This window comes from Notamacropus eugenii, chromosome 1, assembly GCF_028372415.1.
Source record: "Notamacropus eugenii isolate mMacEug1 chromosome 1, mMacEug1.pri_v2, whole genome shotgun sequence".
NCBI classification, from domain to species: Eukaryota; Metazoa; Chordata; class Mammalia; order Diprotodontia; family Macropodidae; genus Notamacropus; species Notamacropus eugenii.
In genome coordinates this window covers 499,116,699-499,137,123 of record NC_092872.1, presented here as the reverse complement: position 1 = coordinate 499,137,123, position 20,425 = coordinate 499,116,699, and the positions used below count along the sequence as shown (strand labels likewise).

At 37.1% G+C, this 20,425-nt stretch overlaps 2 protein-coding genes across 5 annotated transcripts in view; one reads left to right on the top strand and one right to left on the bottom strand.

The window, feature by feature from the left end:
* COL9A3 (collagen type IX alpha 3 chain) overlaps positions 1 to 18,784 on the top strand; it is a 52,365-nt gene extending 33,581 nt beyond the window's left edge. Inside the window, exons 22-32 of the mRNA XM_072633335.1 lie at positions 331 to 384; positions 1,557 to 1,610; positions 3,102 to 3,173; positions 5,506 to 5,541; positions 8,174 to 8,218; positions 9,949 to 9,981; positions 10,732 to 10,878; positions 11,185 to 11,239; positions 12,131 to 12,313; positions 17,095 to 17,172; positions 17,792 to 18,784. Coding sequence (XP_072489436.1) covers positions 331 to 384; positions 1,557 to 1,610; positions 3,102 to 3,173; positions 5,506 to 5,541; positions 8,174 to 8,218; positions 9,949 to 9,981; positions 10,732 to 10,878; positions 11,185 to 11,239; positions 12,131 to 12,313; positions 17,095 to 17,172; positions 17,792 to 17,982 — 948 coding nt within the window. The 3' untranslated portion in view covers positions 17,983 to 18,784. The remainder of the gene's footprint in view (positions 1 to 330; positions 385 to 1,556; positions 1,611 to 3,101; positions 3,174 to 5,505; positions 5,542 to 8,173; positions 8,219 to 9,948; positions 9,982 to 10,731; positions 10,879 to 11,184; positions 11,240 to 12,130; positions 12,314 to 17,094; positions 17,173 to 17,791) is intronic.
* TCFL5 (transcription factor like 5) overlaps positions 6,354 to 20,425 on the bottom strand; it is a 32,194-nt gene continuing 18,122 nt past the window's right edge. For 3 of the 4 annotated variants that reach the window (XM_072633336.1, XM_072633337.1, XM_072633340.1), the window contains exon 6: positions 18,783 to 19,634. In XM_072633336.1, coding sequence (XP_072489437.1) covers positions 19,512 to 19,634 — 123 coding nt within the window. In that variant the 3' untranslated portion in view covers positions 18,783 to 19,511. Of the gene's footprint in view, positions 6,524 to 18,782; positions 19,635 to 20,425 lie in introns of those variants that run through there. The other variant, XM_072633338.1, reaches the window with a different exon arrangement.

The window sequence follows — 20,425 nt, the reverse complement described above, 5'->3', positions numbered from 1 at the left end:
CATTTCCCCAAGATTGTTGTGAAGATGGGATAATATTGGTAAGATGCTTTGCAAATCTTCAAACACTATGTAAAGGTCAGCTATTATTTTATTATGACTCCGACCCCATTTCGCCCACTTTTCTGACTGACTCAGTCAACCTTGGACTCTCCCATTGGCAGGATGTAATGAAAATAGCTGATCTGCCTCTTTTGCTTCCCTCTGGTGAGGTACATGAATGGAGGAGATGGCAGGGAAATGGAAACAAGGAATTTGGACATTCTTGTGGCTATGTAATTTCCATGTTGTTAACTACCCCCACTGTTCCTCTTCTTTTATGTGTATTTATAGGGAGATGTTGGAGTTCCTGGAGAGAGAGGAGAAGCTGGACACAGGGGATCATCAGTGAGTAACAAGTGACTCAGTTTTAACCTTCACAAATATAAGTCAAATCAAGTAGCATTGAGTGGGATGGATAAGTCAACCACAACAAAGATGCTTTCCCCACCACAGGGATGGCATCTAGGCTTTTCAGCATGACCCTTTGGCAGATTTTTCCCAGGTTCCATGTTGGGAACATAGAGACTGAAAAGCTCAGGAAATACAGACTGTTTTCTTTTCTCGTCTTCTCTCTGAATGGCTGTGGACTAACCTCCTTTTGACCTTTGCATTAGGGTAAAAACATGGCATTGCCTTTAAGTCATAGATTCCCACATTATCTTACATTCTGATCCTAGGAAACCAGTGCCTTTTAAGGAAATGTCGTCTCATTTCAGTTAAGCACCGAGGGGAAAGATCTCACCTGGTGACTATTTCTCCTAGGTCAACCTACAACCTTCTGTGGGGAGCCCAACATTCCAGCTCTGACAGGGGTGGTTTGGGAAGACTAAGCTTGTCTTCTCTCTCATAATTTCAAAGGTCAAAAAGGTCCCAGTTACCCTGAATTTTCCCTTCAATAGTCCTGAATTTCTTTCATTTCCTTTTTTTTTTGTCAAAAGTCCTTCCTGAATTCATTGTATTTACAGCCTGTACCTGCTGCTGGGGAGTATGTGTTAAGTCTTATCTATTTGTTCCCATCTGTGTCAGTAGATGACCTTTAATTTATTCTAAAATAACTTCTGAGTTCTAAGACAGGTCACTACATCTGCCAAATCCACACAGAAATTTGGTAAGCAGGTCTACATTCTTCCTCTTTGATTATAGACCCCAATCCCAGCTTCTTTCAACCTCTGTCTTTGCAGATTGAAGAAATCTCATCTATCAACCTGTCATTTATTTTACCCTCCTATATTCCTCCAGCTATTATATATAATATATTGATATATAGAATATCCAAATATTCTGGGGACTCAGGGTTAAGGGCTGTTACCCCAGAGAGCCATTACAAGGAATCTTTAGACTAATTAGGGGTGGGGAGAGTGAGGAAGCCACCCCTTCCTCCTTTATGCAGTGGTCCTTTGGTTTCACCCTGGTGAGATCAATCTCTTTCCAATTAAGTTATTTATGCTGCTGCTTCTCAATGGTTGCTTCTGAACTGCTTTCATTAATGACATTTATTTCTTGCTTGTGTCTTTCAGGGGGCACTTGGTCCCCAGGGCCCACCAGGACCCCCTGGAGTCAGAGGCTTTCAGGTCAGTAAAATCATTAGGTCAGCAAGGCATGGGGTAGAGAATTTGGACCTCATATTGGGAATATTTAAGGACCATCCATTCCTATGTTGGAAAAAGGGGTCCAGGTGTCAAGGAAGGGGGGCAAAAATGTGTAGGGGATCCTTTCCTGTTGGCCCTTTCTTAGTAGGTGGAAGAATGAGTAGTGGACTGGAGCCTTGGGCTTCTGCTGCCTGGGGTCTGATGAACAGTCAGGAAGGGTAGGAGCCAATGGATCAAGCTACTCCGGTAACTGGTAACCACAATCAACACCTCATATCAAATGGGTGTATTTTCCTTGACCAATCTATACGGTGACCGTAGTCACCTGGCTTTGGGTGTCCTGGAAATGCAGCTTGATTTTAGATAAGTATGAATAGGTAAAACATTTATTAAACACTTACTATGAGCCAGGCACTGTGCTAAGCTTCAGGGACACAAATATAAGCAAAGAAAAGAATCCTTTCCCTCACAGAGTTTATATTCTAATGAGGGAAAATGACACAGAAAAGGAAGCTAAAAAGGGGTAAGAGTAAGGGAAGGGGTGTGCCCACAGTGACACTATTTGGAGGTGACTGAGAAGTGAGTCTCAATCCAGGAAATTTTAAGGGCTCACCTTTCAGAACCCAGAGTGATTCCAAAGGATGAGTCTAAGTTTCCAGTGGGGATCAGGCAGGGAGGATGACTGGAGTGCAGGTGGCTTGGTTTGGAGATGACCAGGAAGTGAGATAAAAAGGCCTGGATGCCACCAAGATAAGGTAAAAGCCCACTTACCAGAGCCTGGGATGATTCCAGAGGCTGAGAGACATAATCAGGAATCCAAGGGAATATTCTTATAATGCATCCCAATGTCCATGTTCTTCTGCTATTCCTGATTATCCACTATTATGGATTATCTAATCTTATAGATTAAATGTGCTGTTCACAAGAGCACTGTCATCTATAACTGGTCCTTCATATTTGCACTTGGAGAACTGTTACATTCTCTATCCCCTCGCAAACATAATCAGAAATTGCCTGTGTAGTAAGACGGACGAGGTAGGTGAGCATGGCAAAGGAATACATTTTGTGGTAGATTTAATGGATAATAGCTTCTAATTCAAATAAAAAATTTATTATGCATCTATGATAACACCCTGTGCTGTGCTTAGCACAGGGGATGAAAAGATGAAAACTGACGTTGTGCCTACCTTCAGAAGCTCACAGTCTAATGAGAGTGGAGAAATGTCAGATCCAGAAACACTGAGATGAAAATTTCTTCCCATAAGTATACAACCTTTTTACTCATAAAATGCCATAAAAAAGAGTTGTATTGTTGGTGAACCCTCCTCTCTCTGTGTTCCCTTGTACCTATGTTAATTTTGAGTTATGAATCTGAACATAGAAAATGAGCTCCACCCAGGAAGAAACTTTTGTTATCTTGGAGTTATTCTGAAACATCAATAACTAACTTCCCCTCTGCTGTATTGTCTACAGGGTCGGAAGGGCAGCATTGGAGATCCTGGCTTACCTGGCCCCCAGGGCCTCAGAGGTGGTATTGGAGACAAGGTAGGTAAAATAATCTGCTGGGATAAGAGGGGCAATGGGTTATTGTGATTTTCCCTGAGATCCATGAATTGTTTCTTCCCTGTTACCTTTTTTGAGAAGTTTATGGGCACTGAGACTGAATTCTTTGCCTTAAATCTACATTTAACATGTTAGAGATATTATAGAAATGTTAGAGCTAGAAAGGACATTGGAGCTCATCTAATGCAACTTCTTTTTACAGTAAAAAAACAAAAACAAAACAAAACAAAACCCAAAAACCTCAACCTGAGGAGGAAATGACTTGCCTAAAATAACACAAGAAGTTAGTGGCAGTACTAGGATTTGAACCTAAATCTTTTTGACTTGTAATCCTCTATATTCAGTTTCTACTATACCACAGAGTTCCTAAAGCCCTTTTAATGATAGTCAGAGATTTTTTAAGGCAATCATAACCATGGCAAATCAACTTACTTCTCTTAGGGAAAAAGACCAAACTAGTGTCCCACATTCTAGAAGTAATTGGGAATTATTAGAGAAAAGTTACTAAACTCTTCATATCCTTTTATATGGAGATCCAATTTCAAAACACACACAAATTAAAAGACAGAAAGGCCATACATATACCAAAATAATTAAAGTAGTGCTTTTAAAAATTTAAATCTTATTTTTTTTCCAATTAACTACAACTTACCTTCTCTCTTTCCCCCTACTACCTAACTGAAAAAGAACAACAAAGTTCTCAATATAAATAAGAATGGTCAAGCAAAACTAATTCTTACGTTGACCATCCAATATATACATATATATGTGTGTATACACATATATATGTATATATGAGTCTCTCACTTCTCTGTCAAAAGGTGGGCAGCATGTTTCATCATATGTCCCCTGGAATCATGGATGGTCATTGCATTGATCAGAGTGTTTAAGTCTTTTAACATCGCAGCACTTAATAAAAAACTTTATATTGACATCTTTTATTCTTACATCACCTACATTTTTCAATATATCCTCACCCCACCGCCACCCAAGAACCATCCTTTGCTTATAACAAAGAATTTTAAAAGAATTTTTAAATTGGTAAGTAAGGTTTAACAAAATTTACCAACATTTTAAAAGAAATCTGGCATAACATGAAGTATTCTAGAGCCTTCTGCCTCTACACAGAAGACCAAGAGAGAGCTTCTCAAATCTCTCTTTTGGGAACCAACTTTGCCATTCTAATTTCACAGCTTTCAGTTTCAATTGTTTGGTTATTTTCTTTCCATTCCATTGGTTTAGTCATGTGTATATTGTTTGCTTTACTCTGTATCGGTTCCTATGTCTTAGCAGGCTTCCCTATATTTAGTGCGTCCATTTTTTTTCTGTTCAGCACCATCCTATTCTATTTGTGTATAACAACTTGTTCAGCCATTCCCCAATTTGCTTTGTCTCCATTTCTGTGCATTCACAGAGTGTTCATAGCAGCTAAAAATTGGAAACAAAATGAATTTTCACTGATCGGGGAATGCCTTAACAAACTGTGTAGTAGAATGTAATGAAATATTATTGTAACATAAAAAATGACGAATTTGAGTTATCCATAAGCATTTCAGAATAATTCAGACACCTGAATTTCCCCTTCCCCCACTGAATAAAATGTCCCTTTTTCTTAAAAGAATGTCTTTTTGGGACATGGTGGACCCACTCTGAACATAGACACACCTATTTCCCAGTACATGGTGGCAGACAAGTGAGGAGATGGAGGGAAGTTCATGCTTCAAGACCTTGATTCATTCTTGAAGGTGGAAGTTTAGTATAAGTCAATGCCCTGTGGAGTTAGGACAGTAGACCCTTTGTTAACCTAAAAGCTAGACATTCCAGAGGTTGGGAAAAATTACCCAAAAGCTCAAGGGGCCCTGAGATGACATAGAAGCCCAGAGAGGCAGGATGGCTGCTATGCTTAGGAATATATCAATAACTGCTTTCATTCAAGAAGGTATAGCAATATGAGCCAAGTTCTCCTGGTAAGTTTAGTTAAAGGAAAAGACATAATTATTCAACTTCATGCTAATGATCATTATACACAATTTTCGTCTTTACTTTTTATTTACAAGGAAAAATTTGAACGTTTGGTCTTTGTATTAAAAAAGGAAAAGAGAAAGAATCACCCCAAATAACTGTCAAATATTTTTTAAATCTTATTGTAATTCCCTATGAACACAAACTGCATATTGAACAGCAAGGTCTCAGGGCTCTGTGGTCTGAGGCTATCTCACTGTGTGTGTGTGGCTCCTGGCTCTCAGTGATCATGCCCTTAACACCTTAGAAAATGGTGTCATCCCTCAGCTCAGCTGCTTTTTCTTCTCCACAGGGCCCAGGAGGAGCTGTGGGTCCCAAGGGAAATCAGGTGAGTGGAGGAGCTGTGCTCCCTGTTTGTCTTCACTGAGGCAGAGTGGGAGAGAGTGTTTGGGGCACATATTTCAGATTAGATACAGTTCCTACTAATGTAGTAAAAAAAATTTTTTTTAAAGTTCCATTTTTTTCAGTGAGTGCCATTCAGTCTTCTCCATGAAAAAAACAGATTTCTTCATCCTCTCTGACTCTGAACTGGTTTATAATTCATACTTTTTTCTTCAGGTGATACTCCACTCCCCCCAGATATACCACAGTTATCTCTCTTGGGATGAGTACAGTGAATGTCACCTATACGGCTTACTGAATTTGCCTCTAAACTTTTCCACTTATGAAAAGAGCGTGCTGCTGTTGGAACGTGAACCATTGCATGATTTCATCAGAGCCTATCTGTTCCCCATTGATGAAGAGTTATAGCCTTCCACAATTTAGTAGGTGTTTTTATAAGTTGTAGCCCCAAAAATCTATCACCTGGCATTCATCCTTTCAGTGATAAGCTTCTCTATACTTAGGTAGGTACCTTAGGCAGCATACCTATACATCCTACAAGTTTGCATGTTAATCCTTTCAACTACTAGACCTTATGTTTTATTTTTAGACCCTTCAGAAGCCCAGAATCACTTTCATACAGGCAGCAAAGGAAGATGCTTGAAGGTTGGGCTGAACAAATTTAGAAGTACCTGTAGTTCTTTATGCCACAGAAATAGCTTAACATTCATGAACTTCAACCTTGGAAAAAGCTAGGTATTCTCTGCTGACAATTTTAATGGTGCTTCAGCTACTTCTATTTTTGTTTGATTTCCGGTACAGGAGCAGGTTCATTTCATATTGACAGGTATATTAGCATCCTGTTGGGATTAAACTATTTCAGATTTCACTATTTTGCAAAAATATCACATACTGATCATATTTAAACAGTGACTTCAGGCTTCAGCGTCAGTGGAAATATCCATATTGACATCAGTTGCTGCACTCCCCTGTAACAGAAAGAATAAAACAGCAATCGATGATGATGTAAGCTAGGTACTATGTACTTGGGGTTTCTATAGTTACAACTTAGTGGCAGACGCCCTCTCATGGTATGAGGAGGAAACTTTCTTAAAGGAGCTGTCCTTTGTAAGCAAAGATGATAACCCATTGTTGATAGCATAGTGATCCTCCAGTGGTAGAGAAAGATTGATTCAGCCATCCCCATATCCCAATTTAAACCGCAGTTCTGGTTTCATCATCTCCAGGTTTTAACTACTGAGCAAACCTAACATTCCCATAATTCTATAATATAGTTCGTGTGGACTTGAGACCATTACTATAAACCATGCTTCATTTGGAAGGGCGTCCTTACTCAGTATAATCACTAGATTGGTTTTTAACTAGATGACTACTCTCCCAAAACACTTCACCATTTCTTTTTGTAGTTCATATAACTGCATTTCCTAAGTTTGAGGAAAGCTTTCATGAGAATTAGGATGTAATGACTCTTTCTTAACAAAATCCATGCTTTGATTCAGACTCAATTTTGGGCAATTAGTTTAGTTGAACAGGAGATGCATGTTATAAGGACAGATAATGAGTGGACTGTGGGCATTTTCCCCTACATGTGTGCTTGGTTGGCTTTCTTTTTCCCTCTCTTCCTGTGGTCCATGTTCTGGCTCTATCTGTGGACTACTATTCACTGAAAAGGGGGTCTTCTTTATCTCCAGAATGACCAATAAAGATTTAGTAAGACAACCAATTAGGTGGCATGTCAATTCACAAGCTATAGCTGACAAATAGAACTGAATGTTCAGTGTCCAAAATGATGATTTGGGAAAGAGGGCAAGGAGAGAAGGAGGTTGTGACTGATGCAGAATTATTAGGGATGCTTATCTCTTAAGCTACAGATTTGATTTTCATTTTGGTAAATTAAAATAAATATTCATAGAATCATTGAATTTCAGAGTTGGAAATTATCTCAAGTGGTCAGCTAATCCATTCCCAGAAAAACAAATCTCCACCATGACACGCTCTTGGGGGCAGAGGTAGAAATGGTTTGGTTTGTTTTTTTAAGTTTAATGCCTCTACTGTGATAAGTGATTTCTAGGTCATCTCCACTTAGCTCAAAAGGGCAGACTGGGAGAGTGCAGCAGAGAGAGGGAGTTGCTTTGAATGTATACAGCTTTTTATCCCTTCATTCCTTTGTGGGATAGTTTTGTGCTTTTCTCTCTAGGTCCTCCACTGAAATTTGCTAATCCTGCCTTCAGACTCCCTGACTGAAGTTCAGATCTTTCAGCTTTGTACATACAAGAGACTAAGAGATTTGGATTCGAAATCCTACCCCACTCCCAAGTGGTTAAGTGGCAGTAGCAATGACAGATGTACTTGATGTAACTCAGATTTTCCTAAATCTGAAACAATGTTAAGCTAACTGGTCAAAAACTAATTTAGCTAACAAATGACCTGGTAAAATGGTATCATGCTAGAGGACATACATTGTCAAATACTCTATGTTTATGCATTACAGAAACTGAGTTGTTATTGACTTTGGTTTGTATTAAGTTTATTCTGTGAAAACCACTCAATTCCTTAGCATCAGAGAGCTGGGATGAGAGTGATACCTGGTCTGTTAATCTGAGGCATGTCATTTTCAGGGTATCGCTGGAGCTGATGGCCTTCCTGGAGACAAAGGAGAGCTGGTATGTTTGATTAAATCTATCTTTAAAATCCAATAACAATAGAAGCAATGGAAGTCTAATGGGAACTCTAAATGGGAAATTTGGAATTTGTAGATGAGAATTCAAAAAGAAGAGCTCTGAGTATAAGAACACAGAAATTCACAATGGGTAGTAACAATGAATCACAATAAGCAACACCATTTCTTTTTAGTGGACAATTCTACGGAATGTCTAGGTATAATGGAACATGTCCTAGGAATGGACAGTTGAGGATCCAGTAGGTTTTAAGCTGTTCTTGGTGAATTCAGTTTTAATCTTTCAAAAGACCTGTGATTACATCAATGGGGGTTGCCCCATCCACTCATGCATAAAATAACTTTGTCATGCAATAGAGGGGGCACTTCTTAAATTGTGGTGGCCCAAAAAAATCTACCAATCAGTCTTCTGATGATGAACGTCTTGGCAAGACTCGTCCTGAGACACAGTGTCTCACCTATATGTGAAGTCTTTACTTTTGCTTTCAGGATGGCAAATGTTGCTGTTGAGAACCTCATTATAATAAAGCACATAATAGAAGCACTTCAATAAATGATTACAACACTAAAATGATGTTTCCTGATGGTATAAATTTTTCCAAAGTTAAATGCCTGAGATAAGTTATGTATTTTTTTCACTATAGAAATAACTTTTTGATATAAAGGGGTGAATGATAGCTAAGTTAACAAGCAAGAGAAGTTTTAGTTATAAAGAAGGATTCTCTTGCTATGGGCAAAGATCCACAAGTTCTGGCTAAGTATTCCATGAGATAAAAGAAATATTTCTTATGCATGCTTTGTTGACCCATTCTGAAGCTTAAAAAAGTACATAAGCCCCACTGGCTGCTGTACAGCCAAGAAGAATTCAGCTTGATCTGTTTCTGGCCATGAGGATAGTGATTCAACCAGACCAGTGCTCCCAAAGTTAACAACTATGGGCCTAATATGAATTTCCAAAAATCTATCCAACTTTAAAATAATTGGTATTTCAAATATTGTATAAATTTCCTCTGTGTCTTTGGATGAAAGAGATGTTTCTTTACTTTCATGCATTTGTTGTAGCCTCATCACAACTCACTGAATTTTCAAGATCTTGGGTCCACCTTATAATTGTAATTACTTTTTCAAGCCTAAGTATAGAAACAAAGATTTTTTTGAGGATTTGAGCTTGAATCTCCCTTGGCTTTTGAGGACAGAGAAAAGGGAGACTAGTGAGAGAATCACTGATGGTAAGTTAGGAAACCTTACATGTTTCTGAATGGTATTAATGATGAAAGTGATGGTTATATATGAAGGATAGTCTATCCCAAACAAGTCATGCCTTTTTCACTGCCTCCTGTTGTACAGACCAAGTCTACCGTTAGTTACTTTGACTTCTAAATCCATCTCTATAATCAAATAGAACTACCTAACAGACATATTGCTTACAATGCTCTATCAGAGATGGGAATATGCCCCAAGCCACACAGCCCTGAAGTGCTAAGGAGCCCAGTGACTTTTAAGAATATGCTTATATCATGAAATGACTGGAGCATACAGGCAAAAGCATGAATTCAATGTACTTTTTAGAAGACAATATGTCTATAACTAGGTTCTTGTGACTCTACTAAATCGGTACATCGGTGGCTTCTAGTTAAGAAAAAAAAAGGCAACCTTTTAAACATTAACTTTTCTCTTTCCTCCCTTAACCTCTATTCTCTTTTTTTATTTCCTTAGGGTCCTAATGGTCCTGTTGGACAGAAAGGAGAGGTAAGTGATTGTCAAAGATTTGAACTTGGGAAGTTTCAGAATACATATGTTTGTCATATCTCTGGGGAACTTCTGATTTGATTGTATAATGACCATCTCCAAGGATTCTATCATCTCCTGAGTTTATGATGGTTCTTTTATCTTTCTTTTTAAGGGTGGTTCTGGGAGGAGGGAGTGATTGTACTTAACCAGCTCCCTGCCTTTTGCTTAATTCTCCTATGAACAGGAAATTATGGTTTACTGGTTTCCAAATGCAGAAGTTAAGTGACTGCTTAAATATAAACCAATCTGGAGAAAACAAAAACCAAGATGGGAAATTATTTAGGGAAATGGGAATGATTGGGATTAGACCACTGACTGCTCTTAATGGGTATCAAATTTTCTGAGGAGAGAATCTGAAACTAAAAATAATTGTTTAAAATTAAAAAACAAAAACAATGTGTCATTCTGAGGCTCAGAATACACAGCAAATGGTATGTGCTCAGCAAACAGTTGTCAGCATCCATGATGGGAACAATTGTTGATAATTAGTAAGCATGCTTTATGGGCATTAGCTGTAAAGCACTTATAAATTCCTATGAGTGATTGATATGAAAAACATTTTCTAAGCTCTTGTTTGACACTCAGAAAGCTTGCAAAGGAGTATTTTATAAACAGGCATTCAAACATTAAGAAATAGTTTGTAAATTCTAATTCTGATCCCTTCCCCCTTTCTGGGTATTTGTTGTGGTTGTTTTCCTTTTTTTTTAGTCAGGTAGTAGAGGCGAACTGGGCCCTAAAGGTATTCAGGGTCCTAATGGTACCACTGGTGTCCAAGGGCTCCCAGGCCATCCTGGTCCAGCGGGCTTCCAGGGAGTGCAAGGTGTCCCTGGAATTACTGGAAAACCTGGGGTTCCTGTAAGTATTCTTTTTGCCCTTTCTTAAAACAGATACATATTGGAGTCTGAATGTTCACTGACTTTATAGATGAGATGTGGGGTTCAGGGGCTGGGCCTGTGAGGAATAGGATTAAGCAAGCAATTGTACAAGTACACACATGTGAGCATGCACACATGTGTATACACATACACACATACAAACACACACACAAGGGACCTTTTACAAGAACCAAAGGTAATCGATCCGGTTAAACTGTGCACTCAGTACTAAAAAGGTTATCTGTAAATTCATTTGTTTCAAAAAAAAAAAAATTGGTAATTTCAGGGTAAAGAAGCCAGTGAGCAACATATAAGGGAACTTTGTGGAGGAATGATTAATGGTGAGTACAAGGATCTAAACAATTATATAAAGTACAGATTTCCACCTACACTTCTTTTCACCTATTTAACAAAATACAGACTAGTTGGGTATCAAGAAAAGCTCACTCCCCATCCTCCTGCTTCTGTTTGTGTAGAAGCTGGTGACTGAGAGGAGAGAGGGAAGGGAACTTTGCTAGCACTATTCGTAGGGACAGGGGTAGGAAGAGGGAGAGGGGAAGGTGGGGAAGGACTAGTGCCCTGCTCCTTCTTACTTCAGGGTATTGTATTTACAAACGAGATAATGTACGTGCCAGTGCTTTGAAAAGTATGAACAGTTAAACACAGGTAAGGCGGTAGTAATAGTGTCATCATCATTACTGCCACTGTTACCATAGTGATTGGACCTGAGGCAGGGATGTGTTGTTGGGAGGTAACTCGTTATGGTGTTTCAATGGAAGACCTCAGAAAATACTCAGGTCCTGATGTAAAAGAAACAACAGAAAATTAGTTTCCCTTGTGTATCTCTGCTTCAGTTCCCACGGGTTGTCTTAGTTGAATTTAAATGAACTGTTTAAGACAATACTGTATCATATGTGGAGCAGACATAATTCAGCTAGGAACGAATCAGATAACCAGTGAAAGAAAGTCTTTTTTAGCACTGTCACTAATTCTATTGAAAGGTGTTTGTGCTATCCATAAAAGGAAACTAGTGTTGGTTGTGTGATTCAAAGGAAGAACATGAAACATTTCTTTCTTTAAAGGATAAATTTCTTAATTCTGGCTCTTAAAAGGTTTTTATGGTTTTCCTCATAATATCTGTGATAATGCATACGTGAATTCTCTTCCATATGGTATACCTACCAAGAGTTGACATTTTTCCCCCTGTTTTCTACCCCTCCCCCCCAAAACAGAACAAATTGCACAGTTAGCTGCTAACTTAAGGAAGCCTCTAACTCCTGGATCAATTGGCCGACCTGGTCCAGCTGGGCCCCCAGGCCCTCCAGGTCCAACAGGATCGATTGGTCATCCTGGTGCTCGTGGGCCACCTGGGTATCGAGGTCCAACTGGAGAGCTAGGAGATCCAGGTCCCAGAGGTGAGTTATAACTCCACGGATATTGTGAATTCCGTTGTAGACCCTCCCAATTTTAACTGTTCCCCTCAAATGAGAATTGCACCAAATTGTTACAGATTGCTCTATATTTCATTTCACTCACTTCCTGGACCGGAGATATTCTCAGGTAGAGGTACTAAAGAACAAAAGAGGACAGAAAGGAAGATTAGGGGTCTGAATAATCCGTAAACAAAAGAACCAAGAGTTTGTTAGAAGTGATGAAAAATATGGAGAAAGAAAACATGATTTCTTATAAATCAGTGGTTTGGAATAATTCTAGTCAAACCAAAACAAGCATGTACCTGACCCTGACCTTTGCTCAGAAGGCTCCCCTGCCTGAAGTGAGTCCTTCATTCTTCTCTGCTGACCTACTTCTTTCAAGGTTTAACTCAAGTACTTACAGAAATAATTTAACATGTACATAAAATGAGAAAAACATGGCATCTAGTTTATAAATTCCTTGAAGGAAGAGATCATATCATATTCTTTCCTATTCCTCCTAATACAACAAATTTTACAGCATCTTAAGCACTGGGGGAAAATTAAATAATTGCAAGACCACATCAGAATGATATTTTGTGAGGAAATTGGTGGAAAATACAAAAGATTAATCAACAAAACAAGGACAAAGTTCCATAAAATAGGGAAGAATAATTCAGATATCCTTTGAAGAATCCTGATGTGAATTCCTATTTGGAGACCAGAAGCGTCATGGCACAGTGGGTAGAGAGAGAGTTTCAAAACCAGGAAATCCTGAGTTTTGGTTCTGGATCTGACACATACTGTGTGACCCTGGGCAAGTCACTTAATTTCTCAATGTTCTAGCTAAACAACTGAGACATGAAGAGAAGGTGCCAATCTGCATTTATGGAGGAAATTTCCTTCCCTGGGGATTCCCTATACTGGTACAATCACAGTTCCATACTCTATCCCTATTTTGAAGGTCAATCACTGATTAGTTTATGTCTTAGTTACAGCTGTCAATATATGAATACTGAATATACCTAGGTCCTTGTCAGATAAAGTAAGACTAGGAAATTCACATGTAAACTGTATTTAGAAATGACATTGAATTTCCTAACACACACTAAGGATTGTGATGAACTAAGTAAATTTTACTTCAAACTAAGTATGAAATTAGAATATACACACACATATACATACATATATATATAAAACATAAAAAATAATAGCTAGCATTTATATAGATCCTATTGGGTGTCAAACATTGTGGTAAGTGCTTTACACATATTATCTCATTTGAGCATTACACCAACCCTGAGAGGTGGGTACTTTAATTACCCTCATTTTACAATTGAGGAAACTGAAGCACATTGAAGTTCAGTGACTTGCCCAGGTTTACATATTTAGTATCTCAGGTGGCACTTGAACTCAGGTCTTGTTGGTACTTTGATGGTACTTTGTTTTTATTGTTTTTTAATATAAGGCTAGAGTAGGAAAGAAACCTAACACTGAATACTACCACTAATGTGTAATCAGAAGAATATGATTTAGGGCTGCTTTTTCTTAGCAGAACTCTGAATGTAGTAGGTCTTAATATAGGAAAAATATAACAATACAAAATAATTTGAACTACTGGAATTTTTTAATTCCCCATTTTAAAATGGTCTTTAAAATTTGCCTCATTTTATCACTGCAAAGTGTGTGGTATATGTAAACTAAACTCACAGTTAATTTAAAGGACTTTTTATTTAAAAACATGGTTCTAGGCAGTATAACTCTGATTTATTACTTTTTTTTCAAAGGCAAAAATTTTCAGGATTAGAAAATACAGAATTACTTTCCAAAAAATTTCCTTAGCATTTTTTTTCAGTTTTTCACATTGAACATTTTTAAAATTTAATATTATAGCATATTTAAGAACTATTTTAGAATTTCCTTTTAGTGATTTAGGAATGCCAACCCTAGGGGACAAACAATATCAAGTAATTCATTTTGTCAATCATATGCAGTCCAGTTTTTTTGTTTTATTATTAAGTATTTTGACAAAGGGTTTCTGAATCAAATGCATTATTAGAACCATCAGCCTAAATATTCTGATAACTACACTTTGATATAATTCAGTCAACTAGTATTTATTAAGTGCTTGGTACATAGTAGGCACAATGCTAAGTGCTGGGGTACAAAGGCAAAAGATAGTTCATGCTCTCAAGGAACCTCTAAGAGGAGAGACACACAACCGTGTGTGTGTGTGTATTATATACATATATATATATTATATGCACACATGTATTTGGGAATAATAATTGGGAATAATCAACAAAAGGGAGGCACTAGTATTAAGGAGGATCAGGAAAGGCTTCTTGTAGGTGTAACTTTAGCTGAGACTTGAAGGAAGCAAGGGAAGCTATGAGGTAGAGATGAAGATAGAAAGAGTTCCAGGCATAGGGGGATAGCCAGTGAAAATGCACAGTGAGGAGATGGAATTTTGTGTTTGAGGCTACTATTTTTGAATCACAGAGTATGTAAGGGGTATAAGGTGTAAGAAGACTAGAAAGATGGGGATGAACCCAGTTATAGAAGGCTTTATAAGCCAAACTGAGGATTTTACATTTGATCCTGGAAGCAATAAGAGGCCACTAGTGTTGACTGGATGTGGGGAGAACAGCGGTATAGCTAGATATGTGCTTTAGGAAGATAAAATTTTGAAAACTGAGTGGAGGATGGAATGGAGTATGGAGAAAAGACTTCAGGCAGGGAGACCAACAGCAGACTACTACAATAGTCCAGGTATGAAGTGATGAGGGCCTGCACCAGGATGGTGTCAGTGTGAATGAGAAGGGGTTACATAGAGATATTACAAAGGTAGAAATGGCAAGACTTGGCATTTGATGAAGTATAGGGAATGAGAAATGACTTTTGGCCTAGACTATTGCAATAGTTTTCTAAATTGGACTCCCTGCTTCATCTCTCTCCTCACTCCATTCCATTCTCCATGCAGCTGTCAAAATGATTTTTCTAAAGTATAGGTTTAACCATTAGCCTCTCCCGCATCCACCCCACTAAAACTCTTGTGCTGCCTGGTCCTCTCCTCCCCCTCCCCCTTACTTCTAGGATTAAATATAGGGTGTTCTAAAATTCAGCGTAGTGTTAAAACTATTAAAGCTTATTAAAAATTAATAAAGCCATTAATACTTAAAACAGAGACTAAGATTTTTGGGACACCCTGTATAAACTTTTGTTTGGCATTTAAATTACTATCTTTCTAGTCTTCTAACATGTTACTCCTCCACACACTCTATGGTCCAGTCACACTGGGCTACTTTCTGTTCATTAAGCACAAAGCTCTGTTTTCCATCTCTGTGCCTTTGCACTATATCTCCCCATAGGGAATATTCTACCTCCTAACTTCAGACTCTTAGAATCTGGCTCCCTTAAGACTCAGCCCTAGTGCTTCCTCCTCCAGGAGTCTTTTCTCAGCCCTTCCAGATGCTAGTGTCTTTACCTCTGAGGTATCTTCCATCTACTCTGTATTATGTATGTATATATGTATATATATATATATATGTATATGTATGTATGTGTGTATATATATGTATATATACATATATGTGTATGCTTTCTCCTCACTAAAATGTAAGCTCCTTGAGGGCAAGAACCATTTTTCCCCCTTTTTATTAACAGTGGATAAATCCCTGAGCCAGAAGTCAGGAAGTACCTCAGGCACTTATTACCAATGTAACCCTGGGCAAGGCACTTAAGCTCTGTTTATCTCAGTTTCCTCATCTGTAAAATGGGGATAATAATAACACACCTACCTCCCAGGGCTGTTGTAAGGATCAAATGAGATTATTGTAAAGCATTTAGCACAGTGCCTGGCACATGGTAAGTGCTCCATAAATAGCAACTATTATAGCTGCTATTATAGCACAGTGCCAGGCACCACAATAAATGTGTGAATTGAATCACTGTGCCAAGGCAATTAAAGGGCTATCCCAAAATCCTATGGTGAAGCCTCAGTGCCCCCTTGTTCTCTGTGTTTCAGATTTTATCACCCTTGTACATTTTTCCATCTTGTCTCTGGAGACAGAATACCCCACCCAAAAACACTACTAGCAAGACCAAAGAGCTTTTTATTTGTGACTCTTTTTATGGCAGTGGTATTCCCCATTTAACTGGATTTTCAATTAGGTACCATCAACAGGTCTCTAGCACTGAATAGCAATAAAAGTCTTAGAACCACTTTAAACAGATATCTCATTTTGCAGGACTCCACAATTATTCCTGTAAGAGAAATTGTCTGCAACACTGTTTAAGTATTTAAATATGTTTAAGAGATGTGTGATTTCATCAGAGAGGGTCTTCCTTCACTAACACAGATCATAGCCCCTCTATGCCAGAGCAGACATCTTCATGAATTGCTTTGGTCAGAAAAAAATCATCACCTGGTGGCCAAACTTCTTGTCATGAGCCTCTCTGAACTTAATAAGGCTGGTCCCATATTCAATGCCTTCCAGCTTGGGAGGACAAGCCAGAGCTTATGCTTCACTGGCACAGTCTCAGAGAACCCTGGGTCACCTCCACACCATAATGAGGCATCAAAGAAGGACTTTTGAGTAATAGCAAATATAAAATGCTATGAAAACTGGATGCACTGTAAAAACAAAAAACCCAAAGTAGGATTAAACATTTGTGTTTTCAATGTAATTGGCATTATAATGCTGTATTAGGATTATTTCAAATTTATGGGGATCTTGTTGAGTTATTTTAAATCATTTTTATGTCACAATACCTCAATACAGGTGATCAGGGTGACAGAGGAGACAAAGGAGCTATTGGTGTAGGTATTGATGGGCCTGATGGAGATCAAGGACCTCAAGGTATGAGAACGCTGCATCTTTATACAGTCTATATTGCTTTATTGTCAGCATTCCAGTTTCCTGACAGAGTATTTAAATGAAACATTTGTTTGAAATTTAGTTATTTATGAGAAAAATATTGTCTTCAGCAAAGCATAGGTAGAATTCTTAAAGGCAAAAATAATATCATTCCTAGATTAAAATCTTAACTCCCTTGACCTTCCTCTTGACCATTTTGAAAAGATAAAAATAAACAATTTTATTAAAGATTTTAATAACCATTTTTAACACTATGAAACAATTATCTAACAACATAGGTCCTTACCAAAGGTCTTCCTTCTGTATGTAAGCATAAATTCCTTCCTACCTGGGAACCTTTCTACTGACCCTAGAATCTGATTGTCAAACATGAGTTGGCATTTAAATGTGAATGAGAAAACATGTTTTTTAATCTATGGAGTGGTTGTAGCCAGTTCTGAATAAGACATGAGCAAGGCAAAGACAGAGGTTCAACAGCAGGAATAAAATAACTAGTTACTGAGCTATGTTTTAAAAATAAAAGCTAAATACTACCCAACTGATAATGTAAGAACTGTATCCAAACTCTACCTAACTTTTTCTCCTTGCAATCTTTCTTAAGGACCTCAAGGCGTTCCTGGAACTAGTAAAGATGGTCGAGATGGTGCCCATGGTGAGCCTGGGTTTCCAGGTGATCCTGGCATTCCTGGTGCAATTGGTGCTCAGGGAACTCCAGGGATTTGTGATACCTCAGCCTGTCAAGGAGCTGTTATAGGAGGAGGGGGAGAAAAATCTGGCCCTAGAAGCTCATAAATGTAACTTAAAGAAATGGACCAGTGACTGAATATTTGAGTAAACATTGAATTATGAAAAGACAAATTGTCCCACAGATAGACAGTATTCCCTTATTAATTTTAATGAATTCAAAGTTGTACATGGTAATTCAGCTCAATGAAGCACTATAACAAAAGCATTTTCAATACCTTATATATGCCCTTCTTTAAAAAAAAAAAAGCTTAACCTATTTCCTTCAACACCTTTTAATGGCAACAAACTCCTACTTGCAGAAGGGCTTTATTCTTTTTAGTATCTTTTCTCTCTACACATAATTGTCTGTTTGTGTACAAGAATTAAACTTGATTTCATACCTCAACTTGCCATAAGCAATAAACTTAAAACATTTCTAAGGGGATTTAATGTATGTAAATAAAATTTTCAGAGGAGAATTTTTGTATATTTCCATAAGATGACAAAGGATATTCAACAACAAGATCATACCAAACTTCACTTTTTCACAAATACTGTGCACATAACCAAAGGTTATGATAGAATCCCAGTTAAAAAAAAAAAAAAAGGAAGTTAATTGAATCCAGTAAAACTGGTAATAGTATTATTAAAAATAAAAGGAAATTTTAAAAAAACTTGTGATATCCTATACACACAAAGCTCTAGCCAGATTTACCTCTTAAACACTTATTTTTGTCTGAAAATAAATTGCTACAAATTTGTGAATATCTGTGATTTTACAGTATTTATTTTAGGTGACTTTGTATGTATTTTAAAGCCTGTTGGTGTCATCTGTTGTAATAAATAAAGCCACTCAAATCTGAAAGTATTTTAGTTCAAAACACTGTAGTTTATTATCACATAGAGCAATTACTCTCAATATGAAAATATTCTGTGCATATAAGTAATCCATTGTTTACAGCATACCATTTATGGGCAAAAGCAGCTTAGAGAAACTTTTGGAAAGCTTGTGATAAAATAGTTTAAAATAGTACTGTATTTTGCAAACAATGCAAACAAACAGTACTGTATGACTGAAAATATAATTCCAAGGGGGACAGATAATTGGCAAATTAACTCAAATACAGTATCATTTCCAAACTACTTATAGTCAAGAACAATTTAACTTTGTTCCAATTGCTAAGTGGGCATATTTGAAATATAAATAAAATAAAAGCAATGTACCTTTTAATAAGGATAAACACAAATCAAATAGATTGTTCAGATATTTTTTATAACATATCATGTTAGAAAAACATGATGGATTTCATTGATAATTGAAGAATTACTTACTAATTATTGTCAAGATGCTTTCTTGCTGCTGCTGGTCCCCCAAAGGTCCAAGAGGACACTGATGAACAAATATTTAATGTTCTAGATATATATTTTTACAAAATGTATTTTGCCAGTAAGTCGCTACTACTGGAATCCCATTAACAAATGTTGTCAATATAAAATTAGACCATGAGAGTAGAATTCCAGAATTGTAGAAAATAGATATGGATCATCCCTGGATAGCCATATATTTAGTAAAAATACTAAGTATTCAGTTCAAACTACTTGATCTCCATAGCGGGGCTATTCTGTAGATTTTCCTGCACTGGACATGTTACTAATGAGTCTGGTCTGGTCAGCTTTAGCCTTCTGCCCGTTTTACCACAAAATACACTTTCAAATTCCTAAAGTCAAAAAATGATAATTAATTTAATATATTGAATTTGTGCAAGTTGCATTCAGATACAAAACTACTAAGCTTCAAATTAATAACAGTATAAACATTTAGGCTGTTTACAAAAATGTTATTTTAATATTCACATAAATTACACATGAAATTGTCTTTTAACAGAGCTTATTATATAGTTTTTCAAATAAATGCTCACATAAATGAGAAGTAAATTATAATTCTCAAACTATGGTTAGCTTTTAGTTCAAACTTTAGAATGAATAAAAAATTAAAGCCATTTTACCTATTCAGAAAAAGTAATTTATATTTTTTCAAAAATATAAGTTTTTTTATTTATTCGCTGATTTTTAGGAAAAGTATCACATTACTACTTCACTATGCAATTACTATAATTACTTAATAACACTGGTAGGCAGGACTACAGTAGCAATATTAAACACTGGTATAAAATTCTTAGTTAATACAATTAATGTAGATTATATGTACCACTGTTTTGTATTTTAGAAGGCATTTTTATTTTTTAAATCCATCTTCTTTCAAAAAACTAGACACCCAAACATATTCATTACAGCTTATACTCTAAGTATAAATTCTTTTTATACTTTTCTCTGAATGTAAAGTGCTTCAGAAGTTTGCTGCAATTCAAGACGAGGCATATTATTTCACACTTTATCTCCTAAGACATGTTACTAAAATTATTCCTCCATGTAAAATGGCATGCGTCTGAAGGTTGAAATGGCAGCTAATGAACAAAACTGAATATTGCTGGGGAGAGCGGGGAGAATT